This window comes from Clupea harengus, chromosome 7 (genome assembly GCF_900700415.2).
Source record: "Clupea harengus chromosome 7, Ch_v2.0.2, whole genome shotgun sequence".
Taxonomy (NCBI): domain Eukaryota; kingdom Metazoa; phylum Chordata; class Actinopteri; order Clupeiformes; family Clupeidae; genus Clupea; species Clupea harengus.
In genome coordinates, this window is record NC_045158.1 from 5,239,115 (window position 1) to 5,253,193 (window position 14,079).

A 14,079-nucleotide genomic window follows, 5' to 3' on the forward strand; every position below is an offset into this window, starting at 1 on the left:
AATACATAAATACATACATTGATACATGAACAACACAGCAGTACGTAAGTGTGTAAGCAAGTAATCTCCCACATTTTCATAAAGATGCATATATGATTTATGATAGCTAATCATAAGAAAAATCATCCAACTTTCAGGTCATCTCGTCTATTAGTAGTTCTGTTTATAAGTTCTTTCTGTAGTTTGGTTTATGAAACTGGTTTTTGTATGACTCTTTTTTAGCTGGAAGCTTCTGTCTGACAGGAATTGTACCCTACCTTAGCGAGAGCGTCCTCGTCCATGTGGTTCTTCTGCATGATGTGCTGCAGGGCAAAGTAGATCTTCTCCTGGAGTTTCTGAACCTTTCTGGGCTCCATCAGCCACGGCCGATCTGCAGCAAACCCACATTTACACATTTACACATTTACACCCTTGTACGTGATTCACCTTGTAATTATTTACATGCAGTGTGACCTAGGACCGATGATTTACATACAGTATAAGCCTAAGTACTGATAACACACAGATTTATTTGCCTATTACTAGCATAGCACCGTACAGCCACATTTAATCAGTGGGCTTACTATTGGTGCTTCGTACACAACCTTTGTGCCGTCATGCAGACTCGCTGTCATGCTGTGAGGTGAGGTCTACTAAAATCAGCTGACGGGCTCCCAGGCTGCACTCACCTGTGGAAATGAGGACGGCTGCAGAGAAGAGCGCTATCTCCTCCTCCGTCAGCTGCAGGGAGGACAGGCTCTTGGCAAAGTCAAAGACTGCGCTGACCAGATCGTCACAGCCTGCAGACAAGAAGGGGGAGAAACGGTAAGGGGGCTGTGCAGTGTTGAGAACCGAACATACAAATTAGTGACTAAAAGGATGCAATTTACAATTAAAATCCAATTTGCTTGTTGTCAAATTCAGCGAATTGCTCCGCATGCTCCTCTAGCTGTATGTTCTGTGTGAGCACTCAAGACTCTGGTGTTCATACACTCTTGGCTCAGTTACTAAGAAACGAACACCAAGACCAATTAAACCAATCAACATGAGGGAAGTGGTGTAATTGATTGGCTGTTGAGCTCAAATATCAGTGACCTTTAGCCAGAATTAAGGACTGCACCTTTAACAAATGAACAACAACAATACATGCACAACATTTCACTTTATATTATCAAAGAAATCCCTGAGGTGCACAGATGTGCACCAAGCTGCATTACAGATCACACATCAGCGGATGTGGGCTAAAGATGAGACGGCTGCTCATTTACCTAGTGCTTTAAACATCTGCATGCCGCCATACTTCCCCTCAAACAGCACGGTGTTGTTGAGGGGGTTGAACGCCCGGCACATTCGGACCAGCACCACCTCCAGACAACCTGAGAACGGAGGGGGAAAGCAGACGGAGAGAGAAAAGGGTCATAAATAATGGAACTCTTTTATAAACTGAATCAAGCGTAACAAGCTACCCTGCTGCATCTACATTTTTTGTTATGTGAACATTTCAACATCCAAAAGTACTGATTGCAAAACTTTTTTTGTCTAGCGATTCTGAACCTAGAGAAATACTGTAATGCTTAAAATAATTTGAACTTTTACTTAGGGTAAAACATGTTTGGGTTTGGACTCTGAGCTCCGTGCATCTTCTAAATGAAGGTCTCGCTCATCTTTATTGATAAGTGGTAGGCTGTAAGTTCCTGTGTGAGTTCTGATTGGTTGGGCTTTGTCTGCTCACCTGACTTGAGGAGCAGAATCTGGTCATTCTGGCAAAGTTCCATGAAGCCTGTGATGCGTTTGGCAAACTCCACCACGTACTGAATGGCGTGAGTGATCTGGATCGCACACTGCTGCCACAGGGCTTCTCGTGTCTACACACACACACACACACACACAAACATGCATATACACAAAGTTACCTTAAGCTGCAGGAGTGACCAGGAATGTCTCAAGGAAAATGCACAATAGGGTAAACCACCAAAAAACTGTATTACTCTTAGAACCCAAGATACGATTCCAACCTTAAATGTTTGTTATAAATATGCACTAAAATCTAAATATATCGTTTTCCTAGCAATTGCTTTTAAGTCATACAACATAAAGGCAAGTAGGATCTACTTTAAATTAAGTAAAATGATTATTCTTATTGGCTTCGGATAAAATATGAGATGGCTTTCTTTGAGGGTACATTTTACTAGTTGAATTGTGGAGTGGTAATAGCTGCCGCAACCCAAATCATGCCGGGCCTTTGATACAAGCCTTTAATTTAGTGATAAAAGAACAGTGATATTTTTATAAGGCTTTTCACTGTTCGTCTCACACAGAAAGTGCCACAAAGAAAAAGTGTAAAATTTGTAAAGTTTTTTCATTTATAAAATACCCATAAAGTGCAGCCGGAAAAGCACCAAAAATATGATATCAGCAAATTGCTTTTGTGTGCGCCGTCATTTTCCCTGTAAGGGGGAATCTCCATAGACGGCGTTTCAAATGGTTCCTCTGTAATTAGTTCTAATCCATTTGACACAGGGAAATGAAAGGGACGCTGCTCTGGTGTTTCCCTCCCTTTCCCTTTCCCCTTCCCCTTGCATTTTTTTCTCAGATGGCTAAAGTCAGCTTCCCTCACTACCCCCACCTGTGATCTCTCTCAGTCTCTCTCTCTCTCTCTCGCTCTCTTTCTTTCTTTCTCTCTCTCTCTCTCTATCCTCCTCTTCTTCCTTCACCCAAACTGGCATCAGCATGACATTATCTGCACAAAGGCTATTACGAGACTGCAGGCCAAAAAACTATATACTATACTATATACTACTTTAATGGCCACTCAGCTGAATGGGACTTGCTAGTTTCCTGGTGGGTTGCGATTACACAAAGGGGTGCTATGCTCACAGGCAAGGTTAGAGAGACAGGGTGAGGGGGACAAATACAAAATACAAAAGTCTGATGATGGACAAATAACGGTAGTGTGAAAGAGAGAGAGAGAGCGAGCAGACCTTGCTTTGGTACATCTTGACCTCGTCGTAAGTGTGCGTCTGCCATGCTAGCTGCTGCAGCTCCTCGGCGGTGTACTGGCAGGTCTCAAGGTGAGACTTGATGATGTTCTGAGCAATGCGATCTATGCGTGAGGAAGACAACAGTAGTGTGAGTAGGCTTCACACACACACACACACACACATACACACACACACACACACACACACACACACACACACACACACTGCACACACACATACACACACACACACACACACACACACAGACACACACACTCACACACACAGACACACACACTCACACACACACACACACACACACACACTCACACTCACACGCACGCACGCACGCACGCACGCACGCACGCACGCACGCACGCACGCACGCACGCACACACACACACACACACACACACACACACACACACACACACACACACACACACACACACTGCACATAGCAACCAAAGTCAACAGTCTTTCTTCCTTCCAGTCCTATGAGAAGGTTACAGATGTATGCATATGTGTATGCAACGTCTACAGTTATATTAAAGGGGCAATGTTTTCTATTATAAAACTCAGGTCATTTTATTAGCAGGGAGGTTGCAGGAATCGATGCATGGACCCAGGCTCAACAATGGACAGCTGATTTCATAAGGAAATTAAATAAATGGCAGAATTAAAAGTACTTTTCAGTTTTTAAGCTTCTTTGAACACTGAGGAGGACTAAGGCTAAAGTTAGTCCATGATTCCAACATCCAAAATTCACTTACTTACTTACTTACTTATGTCTTACTTAATAACACTGTTTTAACTACTTAACCCAGCACTTAACAGAATAATCTAAATAGAACAGTCATTGAAACTATGCAATACCATCTGATTGAGAGTGGCTAGTTGGCTTTAGGCTGAAAGTGCAATTCTGCCCCATTCTTAAGTCATTATAGTTTGAACATCTAAGATTTGCGGCCAAGATGTAATTGTCACAGGCCACACCTCTAAAGAGTTAAAATCCTACTGGGCAAATCTGATGCTAAGCCAGGCTGCTATTGCTCAGACGCTAAGCCAGTCTGATATCGGCGAAAAGCGAGGCTTGTGACCATGATTCATCTCCTCCAATCGTGTAAGGCCTCCCTCACGACAAGTGCAGAGGCTATGTATAGACTGCTTCATTTCATTAGTACGTCTGTGGTCTGCCTATCTGTAAAGGAGCACTATTTCATCAGCTTGGTGCTAGTGCTATGTAGCCATAATGACTTTCAGTAGAGGTTGAAGTAGGACCTCACCTAACACTTTAGACTAGTATTTTACCACAACCACTTCTAGAATTAAATAAGCAGCACCATTTTTTGTAGTGGCCAGACGGGAACTGCAACCAAACTTGATTTAAAAAAATGTTTTCTCGCAACCCTTCAAGCAACAGAGCCTTACAGAGCAGATTTCCTCAGTGCTTGCGGTCCTGTGCAGTAGCTTACCGAGCTCACTCATGGAGACCCCCGGCGTGAGCTGGCCCTCCTGGTAGGCCCCGTAAGTGAAGAGGTTGGGCACGGGTGTCAGGTCGTAGATGGGCTCCTGCTTGATCTGCTTTATGCCGGCCATGTCCAGGCCTGACTGGTCCGGCGACGGCTGGGTGGAGTCCATGCTGTAGAAGCCGCCAGCCGGCCCGTTTGGGATGCCGCCGTTGCCGTTCTGGCCGTTTTTGGGCATGTCGATGATGTGGCCGTTGGCGTAGGCACCGCCGAGCTCTTGGTTGAGCGCTCCCAGGCCGTTGGTGAGGCCAGTGGAGTAGACGCGTGCCAGCGCCTCTGCCTCGCCCGACGCCTGCAGCCGCTCATTCGCTATTCGCTGCTGGTGCTTCTGCACCTCCGCATACAGGCTGTCGCGCTGCTTCTTAGACATGCGGCCGAACTTCACCGCTGAGGGAGGGAGGGAGAGAGAGTGAGAGAGAGACAGACAGACAGGTAGAGAGGGAGAGAAGGGAAGAGAAAATGTTTATGGAGGCATATGGTAATATTTACATAAAGATAAGACTGCATCTAAATGCGTTTTTGATTTATTCAAAAGATGGTACTCTGGTCCTGACAGTGAGGTGGACAGGAAGAGGGATAAACCAATGGAAAGTGGTGGGTAAAAGGAGACGAGCCATACCGGTCAAGAACTCATGTATGTTTCTTAGCGTATCTTGTGAAATGGTGAATAAGCGGAGGGCTTGTAATACTACACAAATGGTGACTCAGCAGTGGAACCATCAGACTGTCTGTCAGGGGTCTATGTCTGTGTCTGTGTCTGTGTGTGTGTGTGTGTGTGTGTGTCTGTGTCTGTGTCTGTGTCTGTGTCTGTGTCTGTGTCTGTGTCTGTGTCTGTGTCTGTGTCTGTGTCAGTGTCTGTGTCTGTGTCTGTGTCTGTGTCTGTGTCTGTGTCAGTGTCTGTGTCAGTGTCAGTGTCAGTGCCTGTGTCTGTGTCTGTGTCAGTGCCTGTGTCTGTGTCTGTGTCAGTGTCAGTGTCTGTGTGTCTGTGTGTCTGTGTGTCTGTGTGTCAGTGTCAGTGTCAGTGTCTGTGTCTGCGCTGGACTGGGAGGCATGTGCCTGTCTGGATGACTGCACCGGAACACTCTGACCAACGGCATCGGTTTTGCTGCCTGACAGACTAAACCCCTCTGCCCGTCTCCCTGGTGACCCCGTCTCTCGCTCACCGTCTCTGGACATGCCCAGTGCCAGGCACTTCTGCAGCCGGCAGTGCTGGCATCGGTTTCGGTTGGTCCGGTCGATCAGGCAGTTGCGTTGCCGCGGGCAGGAGTATGCGGCGTTGTTCTGTTGACTCCTCCTGAAGAAGCCCTAGAATGTGCCGGAAGACAGGAGAAAGAGAGAGAGAGAGAGAGAGAGAGAAAGAGAGAGAGGGGTGTTGAAGCACAGACATGTTGATGCTCCTTCATGATTTGTCACCATATCCTAACTCACCTGCTGAGCGACAAGAGTTCATTATATAAACAAAGCCTAGTAAAGAGAGACAGGCCTGGAGGCTACTCTTACCTTACATCCCTCACATGTGATGACTCCATAGTGGATCCCTGATGACTTGTCCCCGCAGATTTTGCAGGGTATAACTTCAATTTGGGCTGTAGAGGAGAGAGAGAGAGAGAAAGAGAGAGAAAAAAAGAAAGGGAGAGAGAGAGTTACGCAAGAGCTATCTGAGGTGAGTTAGGCTCAGCTGTGATGTGCTAAAGGACCATTTGAACACAGCAGCACCTCCACTCCATCCATTCTTGCAGAGAGAGCTACAAGAGATGCCCAGCAGTAGCCAGAGAGGAGAACGTTTTTGCCATGACATTTTGACATTAGCTATTTGGCCATTAAGGGAATGGCAGCCTCACTGTAGCAAGGGAGAGAAAGTGCAGACAAGCACACATCAAAGTGCGACTGAGTAATTTAGTGTAACTGCTGAATTCATGCAAGGCTGTCAGTGCAGAAGTAATTTGGAAACATAAAACGCCTTTTGACGCAACGACGCATTTTGAACCGCAAAACTAATTGTATAGAGCATTAGATGAACACTTTATGCTGTGATGTGGTGATGATACTGAATCTCATCCCACTCCTCGTTGCACTGGAACAAGCTAGAGATCATTTGAACAAAATCATTTCACCACAAAACACACCAACATGGCAGTACAACTGTGTGTGGCATGCATCTCCACACATGGATGCCTTGTGTAATGTGTGTATGTCTTTGGAAAAAGAAGAGGAGAAAAAAAGGATGTTCAAATGAAAAAATGAGATGCACTCTTTGCCAGTTGGAGGTGAGAGAGAGATAGAGAGAGAGAGAGAGAGAGAGAGAGAGAGAGAGAGAAAGAAAGAGAGAGAGAGAGGGCCTGCTGAGACTGCACACTCACCATAAAGAGATTAGCCACCCAATCTAATCCTAAAATTATTTCTACACACTCTCTCTCTCTCTCCCTCCCTCTCTCTCTCTCTCTCCCTCTCTGTGCTCCATAATGGCTTATCTGATGCAGCAATTCCCAATTAATCTTTCCGCACAGAACCCACATTCATCTGTCTCACTAATGCCATGTTCCAACTTTAAGCTACAGTATTGTATAAAGCATGGAAAATAAGCAGCAATGTTAAAGTAACACAAATGTTGTACTTGGTCTGGTCATTTAACCTATGCAATAAGGATAACTTGTATGCACAACTCCCACTAAATGTGGTTTGAATACACTATATACTTAAATTGCACTGTTGGTATGAGAGACAAGTGAGTTATGGTTACTGAAAATCAATTTTACATGTAAACAACTTTACAAGAGCCTTACAACAGCCTAGACCACACAGCATCCCAGCACACTAACTAAATGACATAAAGGTTTACACAAAACTAGTTGCTATAGTCAGTATTCCCTCAGCTATCCCTAAGATTTGTGCAAATGTATGAAAGTACTATAAAAACCTTTCTGCTTACCTACTACATCCGTTTTCATTTTCTGAGTTCTGACCACACATACACACTCTCTCTCACACACACACACACACACACACACACCTGGGACAGGAGCACTGAGGTACCCAAAATGAGCCCTGAGTGTGTGCGCGTGCTCTCTGAGGCAGGCGCGTCTGCGCATGTTCATAATATTTAATGTGCTGGCAGCATCGCTGGTTAGTCTGGATAAGCCGACGAAGTAACATTATGTGTGTGTGAGTGAGAGAGCAGGAATGGAGGTGTGTGTGTGTTATTCCTGACATCATGAATCTTCAGGTTTTTTGAAATATTCTATGTAGTACATACTATGTGTATGTAGATGTATCGTAACGTATTGTTTGCCCAGTGTGTGTATTTGTGTGTGTGTGTGTGTGGCGACATAATGGGATTAGTGCAGACCGACATGTCCATCGTAGTTGGGACCTGCTGATTAAGGCTCTGCGTCTAGGCTGCTCAGGACTCCCTTTTTCCACTAGCCCTCTCTGGCTTAAGCCTCTCTCTTGGTGTCTGGGGGGGGGGGGCTGGTCCTGAGCCCTGTCAGTGTGAACTCACTAACCCGTAGTTCTCAAGCCTTATGATATTGATATTGATGATATTTTTGGGGAGGGTAGATGGATTTCCAGGCACGCCTACCTTTGACTGTGTTAGCTTTGGCAATGGCATCACAGTCCTTGGCCTATGAGGATCACGGCCCGTATTCACAAAGCAATTTTATCTTACCACTAAGCGTACTCCTAAGTCGCTCTCGTAAATCTCGTAAAAAAGCAAGAACTCCTAAGCTAAGAGAAAAGACTCCTGCACAAGCTTGCTTGCAATGACCTCGGTGTTTGGTTGATGAGTGACAGGTGTGTCCCAGTGTAGGCATGGGTTACATAGCCAACAGCAAAGGACAGTAAGTAAATAAATAAATACATATTCTACAGGCTGACATATTCCTGACATCATGGATCTTCAGGTTTTCTGAAATATTCTATGTAGTGCATATTATGTGTATGTAGATGTATCTGTGTATTGTTTGCCCAGCGTGTGTGTGTGTGTGTGTGTGTGTGTGTGTGTGTGTGCCTGTGTGGTCTGAGCTTGTCAGAGCGAGTCATTCACACTGTAAATGTCCTTGGCGAGTCATTCTGTTCTGTCCCTTCTCTCACTCTCCTCCTCTACCCTCCTTGACCTCCCAGTAGAGAGGCAGAAGTGCATGTGTGTGATTAAGTGTGTGTGTGTGTGTGTGTGTGTGTGTGTGTGTGTGTGTGTGTGTGTGATTAGGTGTGTGAGCGATGGCTTTGTCTCCTCTAGGGCTGGCTTCTTTTTCTTCACACCTGGTGACTGACTGCTGGACCCCCACTGGCACAAAGCTGCTCCAGGTCTCAGACACACACACACACACACAGGCGCGCACACACACATGCACAGACACACACATGAACAGAACACACACACACACACACACACACATGAATAGACACACACACACACACACACACCACAAACAGACACACACGGACACAGACTACAGGCCGAGAGCAGAAACATGTTCCTAGTGAGCATTCTGCAACCTGGACTCATTGATCCCTGTGTCCTCTCTCTAGCTCTCTCTGGGCCGCTTGCTCTCTCCGACATGAAAGCACTCTGTACTGGCCTGCAAGCCCTCCCTCCGCTCAGCCCAAATCCCTCAAGTGGAGGCACAAGATGAGGATAAGATGTAAGGTCTGAGCTACAGTGCAGTCTTTCATCATTTCTTTTTGTGAACCTTTTGATGGGACAAATGCTACACGAGAATGTTTGGCATTTGGCACTGTTGTTTTGGTTTGAACGTTGCCTTTTTGAACTTCGATCCGAGATCCAATTGAGGATTCTGTTTATGACTAGTAAGTGTGATTTGTTAGCTCACAAATGTGTAATAGATAGTGGCTGGTGCTATGCTGTTGATTAGCCCATAATTAGCTCATAGATAGGCTAGGTAGATACCTTATCTCAGCTCCGCAACTCATGTGATTGGTACACAGAGGCTAAAGTAAGAGAAATTGCACACATGTTTAAAGTAGACTCTGGATTATTTTAGCATGGTCAACTTCATATAGGCAACGGAACAGTTTTAGCTTCATCAACTATGGTAGCCTATCTTTGTCGGTAAAGAAAAAATCTCTGTCAGTAGCATACTATATTGCAGCCGGCTGTATCGGACACAGCAACTCATTTCTAATTTTCTTATTTTCTACATGCAAACTGTTTTATATCTCTCTCGTAATTGTCATTACAGTGCATCCCCTTTTATGGCTATACAAGTGGTCATAAAATTGTGTGCCTCACCTGTTATCTGACATTCCAAATGATTTTAGGCTTTATCAACATGGCGCCGTATCTGTAAAGAGCACTTTGGTCAGTGTCTTCACAGAATAAAAAATGTCAAGGCATGTCAAACTACCTCAGAGGTGCCTGACGAGCCTCAGACTGTGATACTCTTTCAGTGTAGGCTGCTATGGCTGTCACCCAATCACATAGCACTTGGTGGATCATTCCATCACTGAGGTATGCACCACTAATGAAAAGTCTTGATTGTCATCTATTTCTGTGGAGAGAAGGCAAAGACAACAGACGTTCCTCGACAGAAGGAAGTGGTCGAGTTCTTCCTAGATCTCAATAAGGTGCATTGCCCACAATTAATGGAGACCATCAACTCATTTTGAACAGCGACTGATTCATATTTCAATAGCAGTATATAGTGTGTGTTGTCTGCCTGTGTGTGCCAGAATGTCAGTGGGTCGCTGCCTGGATGAAGTGTTAGGTTACTTTAAGCAAAGGACGACTCACACATAAATCACATTTTCATTTCCTTGCAGAAATGCACCTGTAGTTGCTCTTGCATCTTCCCTGCACACAGGTAAAGGTTTTCTTTAAGGGGCAGTCTGTATGGGGGGACCACCCATAGACCCACACACAAAGCAGACCTGCAGCGAAGCCTCTGGTTGTTATGGCCAGAAAATGGAGATGCGGCACAAATGACAGATGCTCTTTTGAAAATTGCCATCTCTCCAGTTCATCAGTTTGCCACAATGGGGAAAATGGGCCCCCGGTGGAAGGAACCGTGAGTTCTGTGCCGCTGGCTCGGGGTTAAAGGCCACAAGACTGGTTCCTGTGGTGACCCACTTCCACCAGTGCCAGACCAGCACCAAAGTGGGTCACAGGACCAATGTTGGGTTTAGCGGACGGGGAGAGGGGGCGAAGACAAGCTCGACACCATTGTGAAAAAGAACGTCAACAAAAATGGTCATTAACAGCCGGCGCCTATTTTTAGTAGCACGAAAAACAGGCCACTTATTTGCTGGGCCGAGGCAGTATTGACTGGATCGAGGCTAAAGTATGCCATGTGTGTTTTGATGTGTGCGGTAATCTGCATAACCTGTCTTTGTTAGTGCTTTGCAGCCATACATACCGGTATGTGTACCATACAGCATAATACGCTCCCTGACTAAATGTGTCAAAGAATATTTACACTGCCCAGTAATTGATGTGACAAACATTCCGTGAAACCCAACTAACATTCTTTCCATTTCATGTTAGATAATCAGCATCCATATTGGTGTAATGGTAAAGCCGTAAATGATTATTCACAAAGGGAGTGTTAGCATTGCAACACCAAGTAGCTCTTGTTTGACAAACACTACTATCATTTTTTTTTTAAAGCACTCTCCTGACTCCTTTGTTGTCACACAAATCATCGACCACAGACCTACCGAGTCTGTATTTGCCGTCTTTTACCTAAACACTCTTTACTTTGATCCGTACATTGTCAGGCCTGCTGCTGCTTTTAGCTAGCCATGTTCTACTAGCTCTGCCTGAAAGCATCTCCATTGAAATCGAGTTTGAATGGTCTCTGCGTCTATGTTTGTTTTCTCCTCCTCTACCTCCCCTGTTTTTCTTTCCTCTCTCTATGCTAATCTCATGTTATTGTTACTCTGTCCCTGCACTTGTTCCTGGAGGGGAAGGGACAAATTGGAAGTGAAAACCAGAGTATGTCGGAATGGAGAACTGAATGTGGTCACATTATTTGCGAGAGCTTAATCCCTATAGATTAGGAATGATCTGGTCTAGTGGGATGGAGATTATCATCCAGCTAGAACTGGACAAATTATGGATCTTTAGACGGTCCCTCTCTGCACCTCTCTTTTCCTCTCTCCCCAGTTTACACACATACATCTAAATTAGTGTTCGACAGATTCAGATGGGATATACTTATGTGTGTCAGAGAGAGTATGTGTGTTTGTTTGTGTGTGTGCTTGTGTGTAACGTTGAGATTATGTTTATGTTTGCACCTGATAAACTCTATGAGCATGTGTGTGTTTTGAGGCTAAAACAGGCTTCATGGGGATTAATCTGTCAATCTGCATTTGTGTGTGTGTTTGTGATTACCGTGGCAGTGTTCATTGTGTGGAAGTATATGCGTGTGTGTGTGTGTTTGTGTGTGTGTATATATACCAGTAGTGTTAACATGTATTGAGTGGCGTTTAGAAACGTTAGACAGTTAAATATTAATGATAGTATTTTTTAATCCTGTGAACTATCGTTAATGTATTTTTAGTGTGCGTTTGTTTTGTGTAAATAGATGTGTGTGTGTGTGTGTGTGTGTGTGTGTGTGTGTGTGTGTGTGCAGGGCCGCTGGGCCTGGCTGCGTCGACCTGTCATGTGGAATAAGGCGATGGCCGTAACTGCAGCACAGTTGCCAGGACGACCACCACCTCTCCCAGCTCACTGGTGGGAGGCTCCTATCGTCTGGTTGTCAGAACGATGATTCGCGTTGCTGTGACGTCCCAACAGCAAGTGTTGCCAGAAAGCTCTCGGGCGGGCAGGGGACACCCCCAGCATTCCAGCCCTCCTAAAACCAAACCACTCTTTCATCAGTCTGTCATTATCCACGGCTGTGGCGTCTATCACTTCTGGGCCTGTTTGGGGTAAACACTGTAAAAGATGACAGCAGTGTGGGTGGGAGTCTTGTTGCCATGGTGTCTGCATGCTAACATTGCTAATGCTGAATGCTAGTGGAAAATAACCACACAAGCTAAACGCCTGTGGTTCCATCCTCGTGGTGAACAGGAGGATATGAGGACTCAGGCAGGAGAGCTGCAGCACCTATGAGGCAGCAGGGTGATCCACCCTCGGGTTACATAAGAATGGGGAATGCAGCGCTGGCGATTCCATGGTTAAGAGGAGCTCAGCCTCTCAATCTGCTCAAAGGACGGGGCCCTGGTGACGCTGTCTGTGCTACCCATGTCTGCAACACGTTTGGTTAGCATAGCTCCCAAATGTGCACAGCACATTTCACTTCAGCTGCAACACTGACAGTTATTGCTAACCACACGTCAACAGTACTCAGAGCATGAATAACAGTCACCACGGCTTGCCATCAACACACCTCCCTGTTAGCATAGTCTGCACACAGCTAAACAGGTGCAACCCAGCAGGCCTAGCATAGAAATGAGTTAGCACCAGCATTAAAATAAAACAGTTGCACTAGCAGTACAATGAATGCCGCCCAACGTCACAATGTTCACCCAAAGACACCGCCCAGTACATTCGTCACCACACACGACTGCCACAGTCCTAAATCAGTGCTGCACCAGAGAGCTCAGCTCCCAGTGAGCAGAGAAGTAAACTCATTGGCACTGATCAGATTGATCAGAAACCATTTGGAGGAACAAACCGACAGACCTACACGAGCACAACACCTCCAGCACAGCAGCCCTAACATGCACACCATCACCAGCTCAGGTCATTCACACTGTAGCGGATGTAGACGGATCCACAATATCACGGAAAGAGAATTATTGCTTCCCTTCAGTCTGTATGTGTATATGCGTTAACTCATGCTTGAGTGTGTGTGTGTGTGTGTGGGTGAAGGTCTAATGGTGCTTGAGTGTATGCATATCTGTACATTTCACAGTGTGTGTGTGTGTGTGTGTGTGTGTGTGTGTGTGTGAAGAAGGAAGGCGCGTGGATTGGGCTAATTGATTCCTAATGATATGAGGCACTGGACTCAGTCTCTGGGGCTTCCACTCTCTAAATAGTTCCTTAATGAGCTTTGTTAAAGTGGCTAGGAGCACTGCCATAATTCAATTCAGCGAGCATATACTCAGAGACATGATAATGCATGCGCACACACACACGCATACAAGGGCATTCACCGATGTATGGAGAGTCTGACACACATGCGCACACACACACACACACACGCGCATACAAGGACATTCATCGATGTATGGAGAGTCTGACATACATGCACACACACGGTGGATCACCAAGGAATTCATTAATATTCAGTACCACTTCATAGTAACGGCAGTGATAATTATATTAATTTGACATTTGGCTTTTGGGTTGGTGTGTGTGTCTGTGTGTGTGTAAAATATCTGTCCACCTACTTGGCTTTAAGGGCCCGAGGTGAACCGACAGTGACCGTAGCAGCTCATGGGGATGACTTAGTCTAATAAGAACATGCTAATATTTCATCCAATGAAACTCCAAGGGTTAAGTGTATGTGAGTGTGTGTGTGTGTGTGTGTGTGTGTGTGTGTGTGTGTGTGTGTGTGTGTGTGTGTGCAGTAATCAGTTGTGCAGTGGCTAACCACTTGGTGTCGCTGTACCCGGAATGTGGG

General features: G+C 45.5%; 1 protein-coding gene across 2 annotated transcripts in view; it reads right to left on the reverse strand.

Moving 5' to 3' along the window:
• Positions 1 to 14,079, reverse strand: part of rorb (RAR-related orphan receptor B) — a 29,505-nt gene that overhangs the window by 5,138 nt on the left and 10,288 nt on the right. The window contains exons 1-9 of one of the 2 annotated variants that reach the window (XM_031570252.2): positions 7,419 to 7,654; positions 5,990 to 6,075; positions 5,653 to 5,794; positions 4,436 to 4,876; positions 2,961 to 3,082; positions 1,712 to 1,844; positions 1,248 to 1,355; positions 669 to 779; positions 258 to 370 (exon numbers count right to left, since the gene is read on the reverse strand). In XM_031570252.2, coding sequence (XP_031426112.1) covers positions 258 to 370; positions 669 to 779; positions 1,248 to 1,355; positions 1,712 to 1,844; positions 2,961 to 3,082; positions 4,436 to 4,876; positions 5,653 to 5,794; positions 5,990 to 6,075; positions 7,419 to 7,584 — 1,422 coding nt within the window. In that variant the 5' untranslated portion in view covers positions 7,585 to 7,654. Of the gene's footprint in view, positions 1 to 257; positions 371 to 668; positions 780 to 1,247; positions 1,356 to 1,711; positions 1,845 to 2,960; positions 3,083 to 4,435; positions 4,877 to 5,652; positions 5,795 to 5,989; positions 6,076 to 7,418; positions 7,655 to 14,079 lie in introns of those variants that run through there. The other variant, XM_031570251.2, reaches the window with a different exon arrangement.